The sequence below is a fragment of the Salmo trutta genome, chromosome 24 (genome assembly GCF_901001165.1).
Source record: "Salmo trutta chromosome 24, fSalTru1.1, whole genome shotgun sequence".
Taxonomy (NCBI): Eukaryota; Metazoa; Chordata; class Actinopteri; order Salmoniformes; family Salmonidae; genus Salmo; species Salmo trutta.
The window spans coordinates 9236318-9261774 of NC_042980.1; the positions used below are offsets into that span (position 1 = coordinate 9236318).

Here is a 25457-nt window from a genome sequence, read left to right on the forward strand (position 1 = left end):
ACAATACATTACACACAGCTATTGTCAATGTACTCTCCTAACATAACCTAACTTTATGCTTTCGCCGTAAAACCTTTTTGAAATCGGGCAACGTGGTTAGATTAAGGAGATGTTTATCTTTCAAAGGGTGTAAGATAGTTGTATGTTTGAGAAATTTGAATTTTGACATTTATTTGGTTTCAAATTTGCCGCTCTTGAAATGCACCTGCTGTTGATAGGGTGCGCCACGGGTGGCACGCTAGCGTCCCAAATAGCCCCAAGAGGTTAAAGAAGTGCTTTCTGGACTGATTTTTTATTTTATTTTTACTTGTCCATAAGGCATATGTTTTGTCCATTTGCAATATGATTTCATAGGAAGTCAAAAGTAATTTTTTTTTTTTTTTTTTGCCAAGTGCCATAAGAAATGTCCAAATGCAATATGAAAGTATTGAATGTGCCAAATCAGGATGTTTTGTCCATTTGCCATGTACGATCATAGGAAGTTGGTTTCCAAACCCAAAAGTCAGTGGACCATGTCCAAATGGCATTTATACTGCCCAAATTATATATAGCCCTATGTTAAGCCATGAATCAACCTAGATGGTCTATTTTTCATGTATGATGAGGGAGAAGTGGGACTCTGTTGTTTTTTAACGATTTTTTGAGAAACGTCCAAAATGACCAGGGGCACCCCCTATTGGATGGGCATGGATGGGGGGGGTGCTCCCTACCCAATCGTAGACCCCTTGCTCCCCCTAAAGGCATTAAAAACATTTTAAATATATGCTTCTAATAACCCATTCCAATCACCAGGTGCACGGCTGTCCATTTGCAATATGTTTCAATGGGCATTTACCATCACGAATTTGACATGCTCAAAAATACTGCAGAAATGCTAAATTGACTGGCCCGATGAACTCGGGATGGCCGGGCAGTGACTGTGGTTCCTCTCCATCACTCGTTGTGTTGATATCATCATGTCCATTTGGTGATGTTGTTTTACTGTTGAATCATATTGCAAATGTACTGTCCATTTGCAATATGTTTCAATGGGCATTTACCATCACAAATTTGACATGCTCAAAAATACTGCAGAAATGCATAATTGACTGGCCCGATGAACTCGAGATGGCTGGGCAGTGACTGTGGTTCCTCTCCATCGCACATGAGAGAAGTGGGACTGTCGTTTAATGATTTTTTTAAAAATGTCCAAAATGACAAGGGGCACCCCCTATTGGATGGGCACGGATGGGGGGTGCTCCCTACCCAACCGTGGACCCCTTGCACCCCCCTAAAGGCATTTAAAACCCTTATAAAAATGTTATCCTGGTAACCCATTCCAATCACCAGGCGTACGGCTGTCCATTTGCAATATGTTTCAATGGGCGTTTACCATCACGAATTTTACATGCTCAAAAAACTGCAGGAATGCGAAATTGACTGGCCCGATGAACTCAGGATGGCCGGGCAGTGATTCTGGTTCCTCTCCATCGCTCATTGGTGTTGATTTCAGAATGTAATTTTGGTGATGATCAATCACTGTTTAAACATATTGCAAATGAACAAAAGTCAGCCAGAAATTCACCGTCCATCAGTCAATTAGATATCATTCTGACACCAAACTGATACAAACTGACACCAGACCCACTTTTTCCAACTCGATTATAAGCCAATTATCACATATTTCAGAGCAGGCCCATAATTCACAGCACCTTCTGTCTAAAGCATAATAAAAACATAAAACACGTAGTTACGTTCTAGCTGCAGGTCCATATCTGACATTATGTGTAGGCCTAGCTGAGGCGACCCGGAATCCCAAGTTTCAGCTCGATAGGTCATTTGGATCCTGAGCAGCGACCTTAATTGGTGCTGAAAATCCAAATTTTCCGGGCGTTGCTACGGGGTCCTTGAATGAGCTATCGGACAGAAACATTGGGGTCCGTCTCTATGGGCCGAGGTGGTTTCAATGCACCTAGTCTTGTGACTCTGGGACTTTTCTAAATGTCATAATTTTTGTAATGGTGAAAATGAATTGAAGTTATTGCAAATGTACGAGGCTGTTTCTCGGTCTGAGAACCTTCTAGAGCCACATAACTCACCGTGCACTATCGACTTGAGCTCTAGAACAGATTTCTAAAGTTTCAGAGTTCTAGGTCTGACAGTTCTTTGATAGTTCGAACAAAGTTAACTATTGCAGGCTCTGTGTGTCTCTAAGCCCCACACTGTGTCACTCCATCCTTGCTGTGTGTGTGTGTGAGCTTTTCTTGAAAATCTGATGGGATAAATGACTGATTTACAGTTCATGAGGGTTGCCTAATCGCACATATGAAGTTTTGGAAATATGTGACTTGTTTAACCTTTCGATACAGCCCCTGTGACCCATATTTAACGCACTTCCGATTGACACAGGAAGTTAAAAGTAAACACATATCCTCATTGGGGTAGGCTGTCACAGAATCCTGAGTTTGAAGTCTTTACGTAAAGATCTGACTGATTTACACAGGGTTGAATGCACTATTTCTCACAAACTGTAGGTTTGGTAAATCAAAACACCTTTAGGGTGAATTTAACCACTTCGAAGTCTTTTCCGTTTAGGAGAAAAGGCCACATCGTGATTGGTGATGTTTTGTACATTTGCAATATGATTACATTCACCCTCTGGTGGTTTTTTCCCGGGACAGTGGAAAAATGACCAAAATGTGAACATTTTATAAAACGGAAACCGAATGTCCGAGAGACTTCGTTCGATGACTTCCCGGAAGATCTGGCCCTGGGGCTCGGCCCGCCGCTGTCGTAAGTAAGGGACCGTTCATTTGCAATATGGAGTTTCTCATCAATCATACAGCAAATGCCAAAAAGTGCCCTTCATGTGTGAAATGCACACACAAAATTACTTCAACTAAATACTTTTACTAATAATGACAATTCTAATAATAATCCTAATAATAATCCTCATCACCATCGTCATAGCATAACTTTACACCCCACTTGTTTTGTTTGTCAAAGCTGAAGCCAATTTTACAAAGTCAGGCCTTTGGTTGAGCCAAATGGTTTCCCAATTTCCTCCAATAATAATAGTGTATGGTCATTTGCATTCTGACTCACACACACTCTATGGTCCTCCTGATTTATTCCATAGCAAGCGAGCCCCACAGCATGTGAGGTCGACACCATAGCACTGGTGCTCCCAAATTAATTGATTGAGATACAGCCTGTATTGGGCCTATATGAATTCTAACTACTTACTGTTGTGCCCTAGAAACAAATTAGTAACACTGTAAAAACATGTGTGTGCTATAAAAGCTAAAATGTTGATACGAATACCTCTCATTGAAATTACAAAGTAATTTGTGGAACATTAGGTTTCTGTAAATTGTATAAAAGCGCGTTTCCTATTGAGATTCATTACATTGAAAATTGTACAGGGCAGGTTTGTGATGATGAACTGTCATTCATTGCCATGACCATTGTTCTCCTGAAGAAGCTATCCCTTTCCTTTCTTTCTGTCCCCCCAAATGTTTGAATATACTGGTGAAGTTACCAGGTTGATGGCTACCTAGCCAATGAGGTTACATGACTGAACAAAGTGTAAACAAATAGTTAACGACACGTGAATACTTTTCGACCTGACCACGACATGGTTTATGAATGTAAATTGCGGTCCCAGCGATCCGCAATAGGATGATGAAAATGTTGTGCCTGGTTGGACTAGAAGCTAGCTAGCTGTTTTCGCTGTAGTGATGGTGCAACCATGACACTAATGAATCAAATCAAATGTATTTATAAAGCCCTTATTACATTAACTGATATGTCAAAGTGCTGTACAGAAACCCAGCCTAAAACCCCAAACAGCAAGCAATGCAGGAGTAGAAGCACGAATCTGCACTTGCTTTCCTCTCTAGGGTACTCGGAAACAATGGTACAGCGAAACCTGTCAGTGAAGGTAATTTATAATAAGGGTTACATGGAGAAAATTGGACCTCTCTGAAATTTAAATGGATGGCCCTCCCTTCAACAAAATATGTTTTACCTTCCCTGAAAGCTTTAAAAAAAAGTGACCCTTCCCTATACCCAAAATAATAGCCTAATTAAAACATAAAATGGATAGCAGTCTTCTTGGACAGAGAAGAGCCTTCAATATGCAGTTTTAGAAATGGTTCTTCTTCCTGTAAGCATTGCATGGTAAAATATACATTTTGATAGCACACAGGGCTGCGGGCCTGAAGGTTGTGGGTTCGCAGACCACCGTGGACAAGAGTATGGGTGGAATATCTCCTTTATGGTACATTTACATTTACATTTAAGTCATTTAGCAGACGCTCTTATCCAGAGCGACTTACAAATTGGTGCATTCACCTATAATATCCAGTAGAACAACCACTTTACAATAGTGCATCTAAATCTTTTAAAGGGGGGGGGGGTTAGAAGGATTACTTTATCCTATCCCAGGTATTCCTTAAAGAGGTGGGGTTTCAGGTGTCTCCGGAAGGTGGTGATTGACTCCGCTGTCCTGGCATCGTGAGGGAGCTTGTTCCACCATTGGGGTGCCAGAGCAGCGAACAGTTTTGACTGGGCTGAGCGGGAACTGTGCTTCCTCAGAGGTAGGGAGGCGAGCAGGCCAGAGGTGGATGAACGCAGTGCCCTTGTTTGGGTGTAGGGCCTGATCAGAGCCTGAAGGTACGGAGGTGCCGTTCCCCTCACAGCTCCGTAGGCAAGCACCATGGTCTTGTAGCGGATGCGAGCTTCAACTGGAAGCCAGTGGAGAGAGCGGAGGAGCGGGGTGACGTGAGAGAACTTGGGAAGGTTGAACACCAGACGGGCTGCGGCGTTCTGGATGAGTTGTAGGGGTTTGATGGCACAGGCAGGGAGCCCAGCCAACAGCGAGTTGCAGTAACGGGAGACGGGAGATGACAAGTGCCTGGATTAGGACCTGCGCCGCTTCCTGTGTGAGGCAGGGTCGTACTCTGCGAATGTTGTAGAGCATGAACCTACAGGATCGGGTCACCGCCTTGATGTTAGTGGAGAACGACAGGGTGTTGTCCAGGATCACGCCAAGGTTCTTAGCACTCTGGGAGGAGGACACAAGGGAGTTGTCAACCGTGATGGCGAGATCATGGAACGGGCAGTCCTTCCCCGGGAGGAAGAGCAGCTCCGTCTTGCCGAGGTTCAGCTTGAGGTGGTGATCCGTCATCCACACTTATATGTCTGCCAGACATGCAGAGATGCGATTCGCCACCTGGTTGTCAGAAGGGGGAAAGGAGAAGATTAATTGTGTGTCGTCTGCATAGCAATGATAGGAGAGACTGTGTGAGGATATGACAGAGCCAAGTGACTTGGTGTATAGCGAGAATAGGAGAGGGCCTAGAACAGAGCCCTGGGGGACACCAGTGGTGAGAGCACGTGGTGCGGAGACAGATTCTCGCCACGCCACCTGGTAGGAGCGACCTGTCAGGTAGGACGCAATCCAAGCGTGGGCCGCGCCGGAGATGCCCAGCTCGGAGAGGGTGGAGAGGAGGATCTGATGGTTCACAGTATCAAAGGCAGCAGATAGGTCTAGAAGGATGAGAGCAGAGGAGAGAGAGTTAGCTTTAGCAGTGCGGAGAGCCTCCGTGACACAGAGAAGAGCAGTCTCAGTTGAATGCCCAGTCTTGAAACCTGACTGATTAGGATCAAGAAGGTCGTTCTGAGAGAGATAGCAGGAGAGCTGGCCAAGGACGGCACGTTCAAGAGTTTTGGAGAGAAAAGAAAGAAGGGATACTGGTCTGTAGTTGTTGACATCGGAGGGATCGAGTGTAGGTTTTTTCAGAAGGGGTGCAACTCTCGCTCTCTTGAAGACGGAAGGGACGTAGCCAGCGGTCAAGGATGAGTTGATGAGCGAGGTGAGGTAGGGGAGAAGGTCTCCGGAAATGGTCTGGAGAAGAGAGGAGGGGATAGGGTCAAGTGGGCAGGTTGTTGGGCGGCCGGCCGTCACAAGACGCGAGATTTCATCTGGAGAGAGAGGGGAGAAAGAGGTCAAAGCACAGGGTAGGGCAGTGTGAGCAGGACCAGCGGTGTCGCTTGACTTAGCAAATGAGGATCGGATGTCGTCAACCTTCTTTTCAAAATGGTTGACGAAGTCATCCGCAGTGAGGGAGGAGGGGGGGGAGGGGGAGGAGGATTCAGGAGGGAGGAGAAGGTAGCAAAAAGCTTCCTAGGGTTAGAGGCAGATGCTTGGAATTTAGAGTGGTAGAAAGTGGCTTTAGCAGCAGAGACAGAAGAGGAAAATGTAGAGAGGAGGGAGTGAAAGGATGCCAGGTCCGCAGGGAAGCGAGTTTTCCTCCATTTCCGCTCGGCTGCCCGGAGCCCTGTTCTGTGAGCTCGCAGTGAGTCGTCGAGCCACGGAGCAGGAGGGGAGGACCGAGCCGGCCTGGAGGATAGGGGACAGAGAAAATCAAAGGATGCAGAGAGGGAGGAGAGGAGGGTTGAGGAGGCAGAATCAGGAGATAGGTTGGAGAAGGTTTGAGCAGAGGGAAGAGATGATAGGATGGAAGAGGAGAGAGTAGCGGGAGAGAGAGAGCGAAGGTTGGGACGGCGCAATACCATCCGAGTAGGGGCAGAGTGAGAAGTTTTTGATGAGAGCGAGAGGGAAAAGGATACAAGGTAGTGGTCGGAGACTTGGAGGGGAGTTGCAATGAGATTAGTGGAAGAACAGCATCTAGTAAAGATGAGGTCAAGCGTATTGCCTGCCTTGTGAGTAGGGGGGGAAGGTGAGAGGGTGAGGTCAAAAGAGGAGAGGAGTGGAAAGAAGGAGGCAGAGAGGAATGAGTCGAAGGTAGACGTGGGGAGGTTAAAGTCACCCAGAACTGTGATAGGTGAGCCATCCTCAGGAAAGGAACTTATCAAGGCGTCAAGCTCATTGATGAACTCTCCAAGGGAACCTGGAGGGCGATAAATGATGAGGATGTTAAGCTTGAAAGGGCTGGTAACTGTGACAGCATGGAATTCAAATGAGGAGATAGACAGATGGGTCAGGGGAGAAAGAGAGAATGTCCACTTGGGAGAGATGAGGATTCCAGTGCCACCACCCCGCTGGCTCAATGCTCTAGGGGTATGCGAGAACACGTGGGCAGACGAGGAGAGAGCAGTAGGAGTAGCAGTGTTATCTGTGGTGATCCATGTTTCCGTCAGCGCCAGGAAGTCTAGGGACTGGAGGGTAGCATAGGCTGAGATGAACTCAGCCTTGTTGGCCGCAGACCGGCAGTTCCAGAGGCTGCCGGAGACCTGGAACTCCACGTGGGTCGTGCGCGCTGGGACCACCAGGTTAGAGTGGCAGTGGCCACGCGGTGTGGAGCGTTTGTATGGCCTGTGCAGAGGGGAGAGAACAGGGATAGACAGACACATAGTTGACAAGCTACAGAAGAGGCTACGCTAATGCAAAGGAGATTGGAATGACAAGTGGACTACACGTCTCGAATGTTCAGAAAGTTAAGCTTACGTTGCAAAAAATCTTATTGACTAAAATGACGAAAATGATACAGTACTGCTGGCTGGTGGAGTAGGCTAGCTAGCAGTGGCTGCGTTGTTGACTTTGTTTGAACATGTAGCTGGCTAGGTGTAGCTGGCTAGGTGACCTCGATAGTTTCAGTACTACACCTTGTCATGATACAAAAGCAACTTTGTAGCTAGCTAACATAACACTAATCAAGACGTTCCTTTGTAATGTATTTAGTTTCTACAGTGTTAAGTATGGATGGAGAGATAGGAGTATGTGTTCATCTTACCATATTTGTCCAATGCCAAATCAGTGTGTATTGTTTGTAGCGAAACTGTCCCTGTTTGCAAATAAATACATCTGAGACGTCATTAGGAGTCTGAGCACTTTAAAGAGTTAGGTCTACCTTTCCACCCCAAACAGAGTAGGCCTACCGAGGCAGAAAACTTTAAGCTTTAACTGCTGGCTACTCATCTATGACTAAACCCAATGACAGAAGGTCAAAAGTGCTTCCCTAAAAGCTGTCTGGGTTGGAACACCTACAGTACAGAAAGTGAATAGCTTAATCAATCGATAGTGACGGAACTTGATTACTCCCGGGCAAAGTCATTTATTTCTCCTCGAATATAGAAGGTTGTATGTAGCTCAGCCTCTGAATGTCAAACAAAAGAAGCAATAATATCCCCATATGCATCAGAGTCTTTCCTGGGTATTTCACAGCTTGTTTCTAGCATAAAGCATCGCGGACCAAAGCATTGTTATAGATCACTTTATATAATCGGATCCATTTTATTTTCTTCAAAATCTTAAGCTATTAAGGGGTAGGTAGGCCTGTGCTTTTGGCCATTTTCTTTCATAAAAAGTAGACCTATGGCATACTCTCTCCTACCCCATCAATTTGAGTCTTGGTTTTAACTTAACATCCCTTCACTGACATGAGGTAAGCTGTTTAAAGAGTGCATGGTGGGTGGAGGAATTGACAGACAAAATCTATGGATATGGCAGCCTATAGCCTGATTTGGTTTGTCAAACAGGTAGACCTAGCTCTTATTTTTTAAATAGGAAGAAATAGGCTCTAACACAAAGCCCTCTTAAGTCATTGAAATTAATTATGCCTACTCAAATTTGCATCCTTTCAGCACCATGAGCTGTCCATTTCTTATTAATTGTGCCAGGGCTGCTGATTCAAGTTTCAGCACCACAATGTAAATTACTCGAATCTGGCTAATTGTGAGGTCAATAACTGATAAATAGGCCTACATCATGGACAAGAAACATATTGTATTTAATAAAATCAATTATAGTAGTAGCAAGCTATCAAAGTTGATCTCCGGTCCTCCTCATCTTCACGCTCTCCTTCTCAAACTGAACAGAACATAGACAATAGGCTAGTCCGCTCGCAAGATAATGCATTTTCTGGACTAGGCCTAATCTAAAAACAATGCGGAGGATGCCTTTGACTTCTCCTGAACTACCACCGTAGGCCTACACAGCACAGCCATTGGTTAAGGCAGCACACAAAACGTTTTGAATCAGCAAGGTCAGAGTAGGCCGGGGCTCAGGGTTGGAATATCCCTCGCAGTTTATAATGCAGCCTAGTTGTATTTACATCATCCCAGCAGCTATCTTAGAAATATAACTTTGCTCTATGCTTCCCCCGAGCATGCATTTCTTAGCCTATAGGCTATGGATCATTTGATTGAGACCACACTAAATAGTGTATAAGCACACTTGATATTGCCCCAGTGGAGAATCAGAGATGAGGGGTGGCATCAGGCACACATCGATATACACTGATTATACAAAACACTAAGAACACCTGCTCTTTCCATGACATAGACTGACAAGGTGAATCCAGATTAAAGCTATGATTCCTAACACGGAACCCAAATCGTGCGCCATCGTGCATACATTTATTTTGTCCCCCCACACCAAACGCGATCACGACACGCAGGTTAAAATATCAAAACAAACTATGAACCAATTACATTAATTTGGGGACAGGTCGAAAAGCATTAAACATTTATGGCAATTTAGCTAGCTAGCTTGCACTAGCTAGCTAATTTGTCCTATTTAGCTAGCTTGCTGTTCCTAGCTAATTTGTCCTGGGATATAAACATTGAGTTGTTATTTTACCTGAAATGCACAAGGTCCTCTACTCTGACAATTAATCCACCAATAAAACGGTCAACTGAATCGTTTCTAGTCATCTCTACTTTCTAGGCTTTTTCTTCTCTGGACTTTATTTATATCATAAATTAAGTGCATTTCTGCCACCGACCTCATTCGTCTTTCAGTCACCTGCTTCTATAAACCAATGAGGAGATGGGAGAGGCAGGACTTGCAGCACGATCTGCGTCACAAATAGAACTGACTTCTATTTTAGAGCTTGGCAACGCAGACACTCGTTGGAGCGCGCGAGCACTGTGGGTGCAATAATTGAATAATATAGATTTCTAAATTTATTTTCAATGCTCGCGCTCACGTTATTTTGCAACGCAGCCTGTAACAGGCTGACTACACCGCTCGAGTCGCATGTGCGAGCGTTGCAAAATAAAAAAAAAATCTATATTATTCAATTATTGCACCCACACTGCTCGCTCGCGCCAACGAGCGTCTGCGTTGCCAAGCGCTAAAACAGAAGTCAGTTCTAAATGAATGTAATTGGTTCATAGTTTGTTTTGATATTTTAACCTGCGTGTCGTGATCGCGAACCGGCATAATTAGAAAAGGTGTGTGAGAGAGATAGAAATAACAAGAGGGGTGGTGTAACTAATATTGTGCCTATTAAAACTGAGCACAAATGGACAGCTATGCAAGCCATCGTGGAGAAAAGCGCTCACCTCCATCCAGCACCAGCGGGTTGGAAAGCACCACTCGCTGGGCCACGTCCAGCACTGTGATGTTTAGTGGGCTAGTAGGCCTACACCTACGTGTTTGATATGGGCAGGAGCAGGCCTGTGAAACGAGGGCGAGAGAATGCCATGTTCCTTCTTTGATATTGTTCCCATTCCCTTTTTGCCAAGTTTAGAATTGTAAACTAATAGAAAATAGAAGTGGGAGACTATTGCGAGCACTGCTCCCTTCTTCTCACAAAAACGTCTGGATCGTCCAAACGGTTTGGCCTACAAACTAAAATGACTCTATGGAAAGATGAGAATCTCATGAACATGATGGTGTTCTCTGTGTTGCTCTATGTCCCCCACAAGCGTCATGGGACTCGTCTGAAGTCGGTTCCGCCAATCTGCCAACTTCTGTCTGTAGTGCCAGAACAGCTTGGGCTACACACTTACAGTACTAGTCAAAGGTTCGGAAACAGCTACTCATTCAAGGATTTTTCTTTATTTTTACTATTTTACTACATTGTACAATAATAGTGAAAACATCAAAACGATGAAATAACACATATGGAATCATGTAGTAAGCAAAAAAGTGTTAAACAAATCAAAATATATTTGATATTTGATATTCTTCAAAGTAGCCACCCTTGCCTTGATCACAGCTTTGCACACTCTTGGCATTCTCTCAACCAGCTTCACCTGGAATGCTTTTCCAGCAGTCTTGAAGGAGTTCCCACATATGCTGAGCACTTGTTGGCTGCTTTTCCTTTCCTCTGCGGTACAACTCATGCCAAACCATCTCAATTGGGTTGAGGTTGGGTGATTGTGGAGGCCAGGTCATCTGATGCAGCACTCCATCACTCTCCTTCTTGGTCAAATAGCCCTTACACAGCCTGGAGGTGTGTTGGGTCATTGTCCTGTTGAAAAACAAATGATAGTACCACTAAGAAGTAGCCATAATGGTTTGGTGTCCCTTGAATTCTAAATAAATCACTGACAGTGTCACCAGCAAAGCACCCACACACCATCACACCTCCTTCTCCATGCATCACGGTGGGAATACAAATACACGGCGGTAGGAACCAAAAATCTAAAATTTTGACTCATCAGACCAGAGGACAGATTTCCACCGGTCTAATGTCCATTGCTCATGTTTCTTGGCCCAAACAAGTCTCTTCTTATTATTGGTGTCCTTTAGTAGTGGTTTCTTTGCAGCAATTCAACCATGAAGGCCTGATTCACACAGTCTCCTCTGAACAGACGATGTTGAGATGTGTCTGTTACTTGAACTCTGTGAAGCATTTATTTGGGCTGCAATTTCTGAGGCTGGTAACTCTAATGAACTTATCCTCTGCAGCAGAGGTAAATCTGGGTCTTCCTTTCCTGTGGCGGTCCTCATGAGAGCCAGTTTCATCATGCCGCTTGACGGGTTTTGCGTCTGCACTTAAAGAAACTTTCAAAGTTCTTGAAATTTTCCACATTGACTGTCCTTCATGTCTTAAAGTAATGATGGACTGTCATTTCTCTTTGCTTATTTGAGATGTTCTTGCCATAATATGGACTTGGTCTTTTACCAAATATGCCTATCTTCTGTATACCATCCCTACCTTGTCACAACACAACTGATTGGCTCAAACACATTAAGAAGGAAAGAAATTCCACAAATTAACTTTTAACAAGGCACGCCTGTTAATTGAAATGATTTCCAGGTGACTACCTCATGAAGCTGGTTGAGAGAAGGCCAAGAGTGTGTATGGAAGTGTTTTGTGCAAAAATGTTTCGGTTAAGGTTTAAAAAATCCTTATCTTTCTTATACCTCTCAGATAAAGGACAGACCCTTTAAAACAACTTCCTTTTCAATGTATGAATCTATTATTCAATGTGTTTCTATGGGCAAATTCAATGTCTGATAAAATCATTTGTTTATATATTTTACATTTTAAAATTCTAAATCAAATAGCTAAATGATCCTTGGTATGACCATCTTAAAACAATTTCATATTTTAGTTTAGTAGAACCCCCCCCCCCCCGTTTAAGAATTTTTTTTTATATAGTTTTTTTTACGTCAGATTTTATGGGAAACACTTACGATTTTCCATACTGTGAGGACGTGGGACAATGAGCCGTTATCACTGCCGATGGCCGAACTAGGCAAAATGGTCCTCGTAGGCCTACTCATATCGCCACCTGGACGTCTTCCATTACAACCACGACTACAATGCAAGGCCAACCAACAAGACAGCCTTGTCCTATTGCTCTCATTTACATCAATGCCTAACTTTCCTGAATTTGATTAGTTCAACTTTTTAGTGCAAGGAAATAGCCTTACTAATTAAATAAATGATCAAAAATATATATTTTATTTAATCTAAAGTAATGATGAAAAATAATTTTGTGACAAACTAATAGGCCTAGTTATAGCCTGCCTACACGTAGGCCTATGCCAAGATTAGTTCCACACTTGCAAGATATAAAGTGCATAGAGGCTACTTGGATATAGGTTATCCATCTATAAACTCTTCTATTCCTTAAACTCCCATGCCTGGCTTGTTCCAGGGTTTAATCAATGTCACTTGCTACCATATTAAATGTATCATGCCACTTTATATCACTTTATATCTGAGTGACCCTGAAACAAGTAGATTGAAATTCGTCATAGAGATTGCAAATCTATTCACCCATCCATTGCTGAAATGTAGCCTTCATCATTGGTAAGCAGGGGTGCAACTTTAGTTTTAGAAGTGGTGTGGGACATAACTTGGTGGGGGTCTTGGGGTCCTCCCATTTTGGGGGGCATCTAAAGCTAATTTTCTGCATTTCTACACAATCTAATATGACCCATGGCCCTTCTTGCTGTCTCTATTTAGAACAACATAAAGTAAGCAAAAATGCCCAGTCATCAAGCTAGGTAGGAGTACATTATTAAATATGTTTAAGTGATTAATAAGACTGAACTAGATCAATGATAATTCAATAATCAATATTGTGTCGCACATTTAACCAACAGCCTAACAAATGAACAACTCTTACAAATAAAGTACAAAGACTTGATTGTCTTTATTAAGACATCCTTTATATCAAATTTCAGCCAGACCGCCGAGCCAGACTGAGCCGCCTGCACGCCCGACCCCCACCAGTCTAGTCAATAACTCAACTCTCTCAACTTCCTTCCCATCTTTTTTTATGTCTCAAGGAATGGTTTGGAAAACAAAAGTTTTACAAAAACACACATACACCTACACATTAACACACAGAAACAGTACATCCTCCATAGAATTCGCATCATAGGCCTAATAGTACTGTAGAGCTCTTTTTACTTGCACACAGCATAGCTGGGTCATCCCGTCCTGCCCCTAGTGGTCCATGGCCCTGCAGCAGCCCAACCCAACACACCCCACTCATCTTTAGGATCTTAGTGAAACATTCATTATTGGTTTCAGGTATTAGGCCAAGGCCAGAGTGATAACCAGCGTATTTCAGAAACCCAGGGCCAGGACTGAGCAGGTCCAGCAGCTAGGGATTGCCAAAATAGTTATCTCCCCTGACATGGGCATGTTTTCAACACAGACTCATTTTGTCGTACTGCATTCCATATAAAGCATTCAGACCTTATGAAAGTTGCACAGTATACCCTTATTCTTGTAATAAATCAAATCTAGTGATACATAACATAGACATTTCTTCCACCCATTGTGGGAGGATAACCAACCTTCCAATTAATGGCAATGCATTTCTTAGCCCCTATAAATGCTAGGTTACACAATTTCTTCTGATAACAGTCTCTAGTATCAACATTTCCAAGCAAACAGGTTGAAGGGACAATCTGAGATGATATGAACATGACTGGGCATTCAAACATATCTGTATCCATTCATCATCATCAATAGTGTCTCCCATGTGTTCCTCAAATTTTAGCTTTACATGTTTTGTGTCATCGGGAAAAGACAGTTTGGAAATGTACTTTCGAGTTTTGTCAGACTGCCTTAAAATAGTTTCAATCTTTGAAGCTTCTTGCTTGTCCACTGTTTGCTGCACAGAGAAAATAGTGTTGTTTCTGAAAAAAATCACCTAAGCTCCATCACAGACCGGTCTTCCCCGGCTGCCTGCCACTGATAAGACCCCTGTCACCATCTGATCCTGCTCAGATGAGGCATGACAAAGAATTACATTGGTGTACATTTATACATTACATTAACCATGAATAGAATCGATGGTTCAACAATATGAATGACCATTTTTCCCAGATCCCAGACTGTAGCCAACCCATCAACTCAAGATGGAACTTTGTGTCCATTCACTGATTGTTATGATATTCTTAAAAGTTCACCTGAGCTCTGTAGACTGGTCTTCCCTGGCTGTCTGACCCTGGAGGGACACCTGTCACCATCTGATCCTGCTAAGACATAATGAGCATATTGCTGTGTACTGACTGTGCCCCATGACAGTGAAGCCTGTTGAGCTGTTTATACCATGTCAGTGTGAAAAGTAGGGAATTGGCTAGGGAAACTGACAGATCAATAACGTTGCATTGCTTTACTGACTAATGAAAACTCACATTGCGCTGAAAAAAAAACATCCGAATATCGATCTTCAATTGTTCGGCCGCTGGTTTCATCGTTTGATTTAGGTCTAGTGTGATTGAGGCAAAAATAATAGCTAAAGTTAGTGAGCTAGCTAATGGTGCAATGGTACATCATCAAGTGTACTTCTGTTGAAATGAGACAAAACAAAGGCTACAAAACATTTCCATATGCTGCATGACATGTAGCTAGTTTTGTATCACAGAGTAATGAAAAAACAAAAATGCCATTTTTATTTATTTTTATTTTACCAGGTAAGTTGACTGAGAACACATTCTCATTTACAGCAACGACCTGGGGAATAGTTACAGGGGAGAGGAGGGGGATGAATGAGCCAATTGTAAACTGGGGATGATTAGACAGCCGTGATGGTATGTCCCCAGTGAAAGTTGCACCCCTTTTTGGTAAGATAGAAAACATTATTTAGAAGAAGGCTAAACCTCTGTGCTATGGTTAATTTACATTTTGATAAATATACATTTTGATAAAATACATGTTAAAAATTGTAAAAAGCTTCTTTCTTACTGGTGCTTTAATTAATCAGAACAGGTGCATGCAATGAATGTAGGCCTAGGGCTATTGGATATTGTGCAGGTGCGAGTATGGGGAATAGCCTAGGCCAATGTGACTTCACGCCACAGCTTCCTATTTGAGTAGACTATAGGCTAGCCTACTGCAGCCTCCAAGAGCATCACAACTGGAGGATATATATTACAGTCCATCGCAGGTGCTTCCACTTCAAACACGCAGCCAGATTTCCTCCACAAGGATTTGAACACTCATCTTAATAAAGTTTATCCAGGTTTTTGGAGCATGTTTCTGCCAGTAGCTTGCAGTCAGGCTTCTAGCCTTCAAAATAGGAATTCGTCTTACACATGCCTGAACATCATTAACCACAATAGGTGAGTTTTCTATTTTCCGAGTATTTTTCATGATATCTGCTGAAGACGCTTGCAGGGAAATTTAACGTTTTTGAAGTCACCTTTCTCAAAAGGACCATAGGCCTACATACTCACAAATGGCAAGCAAGTCAAAAATAGTCAACACATTAACAGCAGCCACATTATAACAACGGTTTCTCAAAATGGAGGGAATGCTAAAACCCTCAACAGTGACTGACCCCAATGTGTGCGCATTGTGTTCATATTTGACAATAAGGTCCTTTCACTTTTTTTTTTTATTTATATCTTCACCAAGTCTGGAAAAATGTAATGCGAAAATGTTACGCTTTGATGGTGTGGGGGTTAGATTGAAAGGAAAAGTTAACTAGCCCCGGTAGTTAAAAGCTGGGCGATAGTTATTGTCGTTATATCGGGGGTGGTTCGGGGTCCCTTGCTCATTAAAGAATTCCCCGCAAGGCATCACTATTTAAATTATTACGTTGTTATTAAGGCGGATAACCCTTTTACATTCCTTTGGTTTGAAACTGGCTCGAATTTCCCCCACTGTTAATGAAGCCCTGCGGTTTTATGACGGCTTTTAGCTGGTGATTTCTTTCCACAACAAGAGCGGGGAAAGAAAACCTAAATACAATCTTACAATAAGCAGTGAATGGGGTGTTTGTTTTTGCCTAGTCTATAAGATTATCTGGAGAAAACGTGGAAGAGACACTTACATACACACTGTCAGCGAATAACATATTCATTATGCAATTATTTTCTAAATTAAAGCTCAAACAAAATGGAAAAAGACCAAGAGAAAAAAAGGTAGGCCTATGGTTTTTCATCCGTTTATTTAATCTTAGATTATTCCTTTACTGTGTGACATACTGGAATTATTTACATCGAAATAGAGGGGATATAGCCTATATTATTAAAACCTTTTCATGAAGACCGAAATCCCACTATTTTACCCATGCCTGCGTTTTTATACCAGTTTTTTTTTGTATATCTGAAATGGGTAGGGATACAAAAACACCTAATTGATTCCTGCATTTTCACACACCCTGTAACCAAAATACCAGGTATCAGGTCTGTGTGAACGATTCTATACTTTTTTTGCAGGGAAATTCATTAACACTTCCATTGTTTAATACCTCCCTGATTTGAAATGCAAAAAGCCTCCATGGATAAACAACACCCACCCACCCTTCTCCCCTACCAATTTGCCAGTTACCCACTGATATAAAAGGGATATACCATACAAGAAAGTGGTAAATAAGGGGCTACAGGTTGCATAATATACCACATATTCTGTCTGAAATGGGTATGCTATGGTATTCTATGGAAACATAAATCAAATGGCTCAACTACATTGTTCAAAAATACGTGTTTTAATAAATAAGTTTAAAAAAAATGTACATTGGACAGAGTTGAAAGACTTGCTTATAAGTCAAATCTGGAAAAATCCATGCAGCGTACTTCAAGAACGTATTCTAAATTGCATTGGTCCCTTTACAAGCTGAATATACATACAGGTAGGCCTATGTACAATTCGAAACATTAATATATACTTCTATTTTGAGATTTTACAAACAGAACGAAATATAATTTCCCCAAAAAGATAAAATATGTTTTTTTCCTAATATCATCACCATTCCGACATTAAAACAACGTGATAATACGCCAGCAGTAGACACGAGAAGCGTCTTACAACACTGTCTGAGTATGTAACTTTTCAGGGTTATCTTCACTCCTTCTCACACTGTTCCAAGTGTTAGGTAATTGCACTCAAAGCACTCCAGGAGAGTTGTGCGCCACATTATACCTCTTGGCCCTGTTTCTGAGGCTCGTGGGTTCTTCAAATAGATCCTTTGGTGTCTTCATACTTTGTAGAAGTAAACAGTCTACAAGGGGAAGAAAGAAAACGTCAAAATGTTAGCGCCAATTACCAATATTACAGATTGCAATGCATATACGTTATCAAGCAATATGATTATTACTAATGCATTACATGCATAGCTTTATTGCACTTAATTCCTGAAAGAGAGTGTATAGGCTAGCCATGACACAGTGCGTTGCCTATTGGCCTTAAGGGTGGCACACGATCACTGGCATGGGAAGTCATCAATTAAACAATGATTTGGCCCTGAGTGAAACCATATGTCAACAACGGAAAGGGATTTCATTTTAAATGTGATGCATAAACCACAGTGGCCTATGTAATTGCATCACTGGAAAATATATGAGCAGGCCAAACAGACTTCAGGGGATTTGAGCACCTGTCTGTTTTAGGATGTTTTCATTTATATGGATGAGTGAATATTGAAATATTTATGCAGTAATATTATTCATAATGTAGCCTATGTAAATGCACATTTCTAAATTCATAGTAGGCTACTACTAAGATGACAGTTCCTTTCTGTGATTTACGAGCAAAGCTTAAATGCAGCAATTATGTTTGTAGGCCTATTAGATTTTAGATGGCCGTTTTGTTTCTTGAATTCGTTTAGTAAATATTAGTAGACTACAATTTGATATTCAGATATTTTGGGGTTAAATACATTTGGATTTGTTTGATTTAGTTGAAGAAAAACCAGCTATGCTGATTACATGATCAAATAGCACAATGCACGTGTCACTAGTATAATTACGAGTAGACTAATATAGGCCTCATGATTTCAGCCGCATACATTGTCGAGATACATTTACATTTTAGTCATTTAGCAGACACTCTTATCCAGAGTGACTTACAGTAGTGAATGCATACATTTCATACAACTTCATACATTTTTTTTCTGTGCTGGGAATCGAACCCACAACCCTGGTGTTGCAAACACCATGCTCTACCAACTGAGCTACAGGGAGATGTATTTTATAATGTCGTTTAACGATAACAAATACATTTTAAGACGAGCTTTCTCACTTACTTTTCTTTGCCATTCCACACAGACTAATGAAACCCAAAACAGCAATGACAACAGAATTGGATACGGAAAAGACGTCCGGTTTAGTTCGAGAAAGGCCACCTTTAAATGTACAGTGCGCAAATTACCATAGTGTAGTTTATTTGTCCTCTTTACAGAAGATCTGTTTTATACGAGTGGGCGGTGTGTAAACTTCATGGTACCAGTCCATGGGAACTAAACAAACCAAAATCAGGCTTTATTTAACTGGAAATGTTTCTTTCACGGAATAAATGTGTAACTTCTGTTCCAAGACATCAGTAACCTACTTACAATTGGTGGGCTACTATTCAGAGCATAAATACTATTTTGGCCGGTAGCTAATCTGTTAAAAAGACGTATAGCTAATCTGTTAAAAAGATGTAGGCATATTAATAAATTTTCCCCTATTTGTTTTGTAGCAGCCTACATTTCTTTTAACATATTGGCCTATGCAAATTGCAAGGCTCTCCACTGTACAAAACTGTACATTAGAATTAGACTAGGCTACTATAATTAAATTAGGCCTAAGCCAATGGCACTAGACAAGAAAACAAATGCACTATCAGATGGTTTTGTAGCATGCATAAATGAGTTTCAATGGCTTGCTTCACAGCTCAAAGACGCACAACGGTTGGGTAACGCTGTGCAGCGATAAGGGGAGTAGAAACTCTCAAAAGACCGTATCCATTTTTGACTTGCCGCCAGTATACCCACTATGCCCAATGCCCTCGCATCTTTAATACAACGCTGGTTTGAACTCTCCGGCCCAAGTCGAGCGTTGCTATTCCTGCGGTCTCCATACAGGAAAGCGCTCCATTGGGAATGTGAATTACCCGTGGTTGGTGGTAGGCTGTTGAAGGCTGCTGCGTTTTGATGCGGCCTACCCCTCTATCTGCCATAGGCCTCAGAGGCCTCGCATCTTAAAAAGTCGTTAAAAACGGACAAGGATTAAATGCTAGACTGACATTTCACTGCAGAGTTTAATGTGTTTTCGAGCTGTCATGCCACTCACAGCAAGAAACAACCCTGACGTTTCAACCATTTCACTCCCCCCAGAGTCAGTGAAGCATATTTTATAGTCGTCTTTGGTTGCTACCTCAGTGTTTGGCAAATAAAACATGTTCCAAAAACATTATTTTGGCTACATTCAGAGCACCAACTTCCCATGTCTATAATCAAACAGCAGCCATATTCTCATTGTAAATTAAGTGTTCAACGACCCTCACTAACATTTCAGAAGGGCTATTTTCTCCTTCTCACTTAGCAGTGGTGTTGTCAGGCAATGCTGATGGAGAACTTGTCTAACTGTGTATTAACCTGGCTCGTGCTCAGGTCATCCACATGCGCTTCTGCGCGCCAGACCCCAAGTGCGCGCGTACTGGTGAAATGTTTGCAAGTTGCAGATGCCATGGCGTGGATGTTAAAGAATGTTAAAGAAGGCTACCCAGATGACTATCATGAGCATTAACTGAGTAATTGGATAAGCTACACTTATTTCATTCCTAATTCACTCTAGTAAAGGGGAAATTGTTTCGCTTTCAGATCATTTGTGCAATAGTTGACCTGACGCTGACTTTTCGCTAAAGCCTCAACATATTTTTTCAGGATCATTAACAACCTACAAACTATGTCAGGTTCTTATGTTTGCCCTAAGATGCCCCACTCTTATGTTCACGGCCTTTATGCATAATAGCCTACTACTAATAATAATCATTTCGGACTAGCAAAATGTTTTCTTTCTTATTTTCGCATGAGAGGTAACGCTGATAGTACCACCTACCGCTTTGGCATTGAGTGAAGGGCTTTGGATGCTAATGAGATGCAGACATTGACCACGCGCCCTCCATCCGCCACACGGAGAAAGCGTAACTGAGTCTCTCGTGCGCAACATAGCTGCAGCTCGACATCTTGTTGTCCATCTCGTCGCTTTGTAGCACCTGATAGAGGAAGTCTATGTATCTGGAGGCCAGTTTTAGTGTCTGGATCTTGCTCAGTTTATCCGAGGGTAGCGTGGGGATGATTTTGCGTAAAGACGAGAAGGCTTCGTTGAGCGACTGTGTCCTTTGCCTCTCCCTGACGTTGGCCAGGCACCGCTGGTTCTGCAACTCCTCGTAGGACTGAGTGCTGCTGCTCGGACTCGGTTTTTTGCCCGGTTTCACGTTACCCGGACAGCTGTCCTCGCTCGACTTTTTACTGTGTCTCCTCTTCCTTCCAAATCTTTTCTGTTGCCTGTCCAACTCATCCTCACTGGTCAGTAGGCTATCCATTGGGGAGACGGGAGAACTTGAGCCCTCTTCCATTTCTCGTTAAAAGAAATGCAAGGATAGCAAAGAAAAAACGGTCTCCACTTTTGAAACTGTGGTTACAAAATATATCAGAATATGCCGACACCTACAGAAAGAAGTTTTAAAGAATGTCTTACTCTACGAATATTATTTTCTCAACGTTTTGGGAGTAGGGTACTTTCAAACCTACGCTTGAGGTAGTCCTTCTCTCGCAGGAAGTTTTTCCCAATTTTTTGGGGGGGAAACTTTATCCCAGTTTCAGATGCTAAATAGTTGTCTAGTGAAGAGGGAGGCAGTATCGGGCTCTGATTGGCCAGCTAATAAACAGGAGGGAACAGTCTTATGTTACACTCCATAGCTATATTATAGCGGCCCAGGACCTCAGAACGGAATCATGTCAAAACAATCAAATATGAATGACAAAAGTAACAATAAGACCTATTATTATTATTATTTGTAATAATTCATGTTCTAGCCTACCTCTTCCATAATTGGTATGAAATAGACAATAACTAATAGACCCTTTAAAAAAAATCAACAAATATAGCATGATTATTAGGCCTTTAATAAATGCATGATTCATATTATGAAGTGTGTTGTTTTATAATTTGATAATCATAAACAATACCCATTTAATCCCGTATTGACTATTTTAGTACAATAGCGACATCTTCATGATGAATATAATACATGATCAATATAAGCCAATGTAATAACCAAAATACAAATAGGCTGGGCCTATATGTAATCTGAAAAATCTATATAGTTGCGGTCTCTCTACTATGCGTCTTAGTAGGCCTAATAGCCTACTGTGCATTTATAAAATGAAATTCATATTTTATTCAAGTCTATAAATTCAGTAAACATTTTGTTAGTGAGCGTAGTTTTAACATACCGTATTGTAATACATAAAAAATACCTACCCTATGCAGACAGGGGGATATATATATACTCTTGTTCCCTAATCTAATCAAATGTCGGTATGCTTTCCCAGTTTTCATAATGTGGAAGTCAAACAGGAAGAAAGCTTAAACTAACCGAAAAGTTCTCATGTTTCTCTGGATGCCTCCAGCATGCGTTTTGTCAAAGTTCCACCTCCTGATGTGTGATGTCATGTTTTCTACACATAACAGTGCGCAGTTGGCTCGTATTAACGGCCCCATTCTCCAACAGTGTGTGATTTCTCGAATTATCTGCGGCCAAAATGCTCCGTTTTTCCCGAGTCAGCTGACGTCTACAATTTAACATTGGAGTAAAATCCCACTGTGTATGTGTTTTACCTTTATCTAAAATAATGTAGTATTTAAATAGAATTCATGGAAATCCTTCCTCATAGTTAAATACTGGCATGGGTTAAATTCCTTGGAAGAATATGTGAAGGAATGTAATAAATAACAAGTGAGAAAATTCACCCAGATGGAAGATTTTATTTTGTGCAATTTTATTCTTATAAATTCTATGAACTCAAATACTGTACCTCGATATCTGTTTAAAATTAACTTTATAAACAACACTTGAAAATGCGTTTTACAGCATCCGGGTAGACCAATGTAAGCCTACTGTCAAAATAGTTACAGTGCCTTCAGAAATTATAACATATCCCTTGACTTATTCCACATGTTGATGTGTTACAGCCTGAATTCAGCTTTTCACACCTGGCTTGTACAATATTTGAAAATTGTTATTTAAAAATTCTACAAGCTCTGTCAAGTTGGTTGTTGATCATTGCTATACAGCTTTTTCAAGTCTTGCAATAGATTTCACGCCAATTTAAGTCAAAACTGTAACTAGGCCACTCGGGAACATTCAATGTCTTCTTGGTAAGCAACTCCAGTGAATATTTGGCCTTATGCTTTACGTTATTGTTCTGCTGAAAGATGAATTCATCTCCCAGTGTGTTGGAAAGCAGACTGAACCAGGTTTTCCTCTAGGATTTTGCCTGTGCCTAGCTCTATTATGTTTCTTTTCATCCTAAAAAACTCCCTAGTCCTTGCAGATGACAAACATACCCATAACAGGATGCAGCTACCACCATGCTTGAAAATATGAAGAGTGGTACTCATTGATGTGTTGTGTTGGATTTGCACCTAACATAATGCTTTGTATTCAGGACACAAAGTACATTTCTTTGACACCTTTTTTTGCAGTTTTACTTTAGTGCCTTATTGCAAACAGGATGGATGTTTTGGAATATATTTATTCTGTACATGCTTCCTTCCTTTCACTCTGTCAATTAGGTTATTGTGGAGTAACTACAATGTTGTTGATCCATCCTCAGTGTTCTCTAACCACAGCCATTAAACTCTGTAACTGTTTTAAAGTCACCATTGGCCTCATTGTGAAATCCCTGAGCGGTTTCCTTCCTCTCTGGCCTTCTGAGTTAGGAAGAACGCTTGTATGTTTGTAGTGACTGGGTGTATTGATACACCATCCAAATTGTAATTAATAACTTCACTATGCTCAAAGGGATATTCAGTGTCTGCCTAATTTTTTTTAAACCCATCTACTGTACCAATTATGTGCTCTTCTTTGCGAGGAATTGTTCTTTGTGGTTGAATCTGTTTGAAATTCACTGCTCAACTGAGGGACCTCAAGCATAATTATATCTGTGGGATACAGAGATGAGGTAGTCATTCAAAAGTCATGTCAAAACACTATTATTTCACAGAGTGAGTCCATGCAACTTATTATGTGACTTGTTAAGCAAACGTTTACTCATGAACTTATTTCGGCTTGCCATAACAAAGGGGTTGAATATTTATTGACTCAAGATATTTCAGCTTTACATTTTTTATTAATTTGTAAACATTTCTAAAAACATTATTCCACTAGTGACACAAATTCTCAATTTAATCCATTTTAAATTCAGTCTGTAACACAACAAAATGCGGAAAAAGTCAAGGGGTTTGAATACTTTCTAAAGGCATTGTATATAGGTTTACATGTGTTTGCATATATTAATAACCTACAAATATGTAGGCCTAATGCATTTACTGTAGGCTTATTTGTTACTTTAGCTTTCTGAAAATAAGCGGAACTCAGATGTATTTTTGCAGAGAGCAATTTTAGAAGTTGCACAATTATTTGAACACATGTACATGATCCTGGTGTGAGGACATATTCTGGCAGCCCCTCACAGGTTCCTGCCTGTACAGCCATCTCAGTGCCAGGTCTGGTGTATCTCTTTGACAGGGATGGTAATATTGCATGTCACACAGCTTTTACCCGCATCTAGAGTCCCCAAAACCGACTCTGGAAAGTCTCAAAAAAGGTAGAAGTTTGGTCACTAGTAATTGAAGCTGAGGATATCTTGGGTTTAAAGAAATATGTAATATTTTACATGTGTAATCCACCTTCTTAACAGTCTAGAAAAAGGAATAAACCATCAATAGACATGGCAGCACTTAAAAGACCAACAAACACACACGCACACGCTCACTCCCCCCTGATTATACCCCCAAGACCCTTTGCTCCACGTCTGCAGGTTAATGCTGGAGGGCAGTTTGGCCAGGGGAGTGGGGTCAGAGATGGAGAGTAAGAGGTTGATCTTCCACAGTGACTGTGCTATGCAATATGGTCCTGGGCCAAATCTAATTTTCTTCACCGTGCAACCTTCCCAGTAAAAATAATATGATGTTTCACTCAATTCAAGCACAGTTTAGGCTACATATGACCCAAGTCAATATGTAAACACACATTTCAAGACAAATAGGTTATTAAAGAACATTCTTCTGCAGCTTTTAATTTGCGTATACTTCATGTTGTAAAACACTTGTTAGATTGATGCCTATCCTGCTAAGCGTGGGGGGTGATTCTCTCCTGTTCACCTGTAAGTACAACATGCTTTGGGAATTGTATCCCTACATGCATGGTATCTCAGTTTTCAGACATATCCCTCTCACGATTAACTAGCAAACATTTTCATTTCTCAGATTATGAAGATTTACATAGATTTTCACAGATTATACCCTTTGAACTCATCACTGATTGTTGTTTCAGATCTAATGAATAAAAGGAAATTTACAATTTCAATAAAAATAGCGGTTGTGGAAAACATCTGAGCGAGTCTCAGACAGAATCCCTATGGCCTGTAGCCATGAGCCATGCCTTCCTTCAGAATCCCAGGGGATTAACAGGTAGAGCATCCTGCACATGTATTCCATGCAGGGCCCAACCAGAGTAGAAGGGGTAATTTAGGATACTTCTGGCCCCAGCGCCCTGGCACGAAGCATAGAAGCCACAGCTTGTCAGAGAGGGAGAGAGAGAGTGTGTCTGTGTGTGTGTCTGCATGCGCGTGTGTGCTTGTCTGCATGCATGTGTGTGTGTGTGTGTGTGTGTGTGAGATGACCCGCATCAGATCAAAGATGAGCTCGGGGCTGTATTTCACCCAGGCAGGATGATGCATTAATATCTCCCTGACACCTCCAAACCACCTCCACATGGGCCCGGCCTTCCCTTAAAAAGCCCAGATCCTTT

The 25457-nt window shown here is 41.6% G+C and overlaps 1 protein-coding gene across 1 annotated transcript; it reads right to left on the reverse strand.

Moving 5' to 3' along the window:
- Positions 1 to 16585: 16585 nt before the first annotated feature.
- On the reverse strand, positions 16586 to 21295 carry LOC115160643 (twist-related protein 2-like). The gene is made up of 2 exons (XM_029710872.1): positions 20477 to 21295; positions 16586 to 17655 (listed from the first exon to the last, which is right to left on the reverse strand). Exon 1 carries the CDS (start codon positions 20994 to 20996, stop codon positions 20508 to 20510), a length of 489 nt encoding a protein of 162 aa, XP_029566732.1. The 5' UTR covers positions 20997 to 21295; the 3' UTR covers positions 16586 to 17655; positions 20477 to 20507.
- Between the last annotated feature and the right edge of the window lie 4162 nt (positions 21296 to 25457).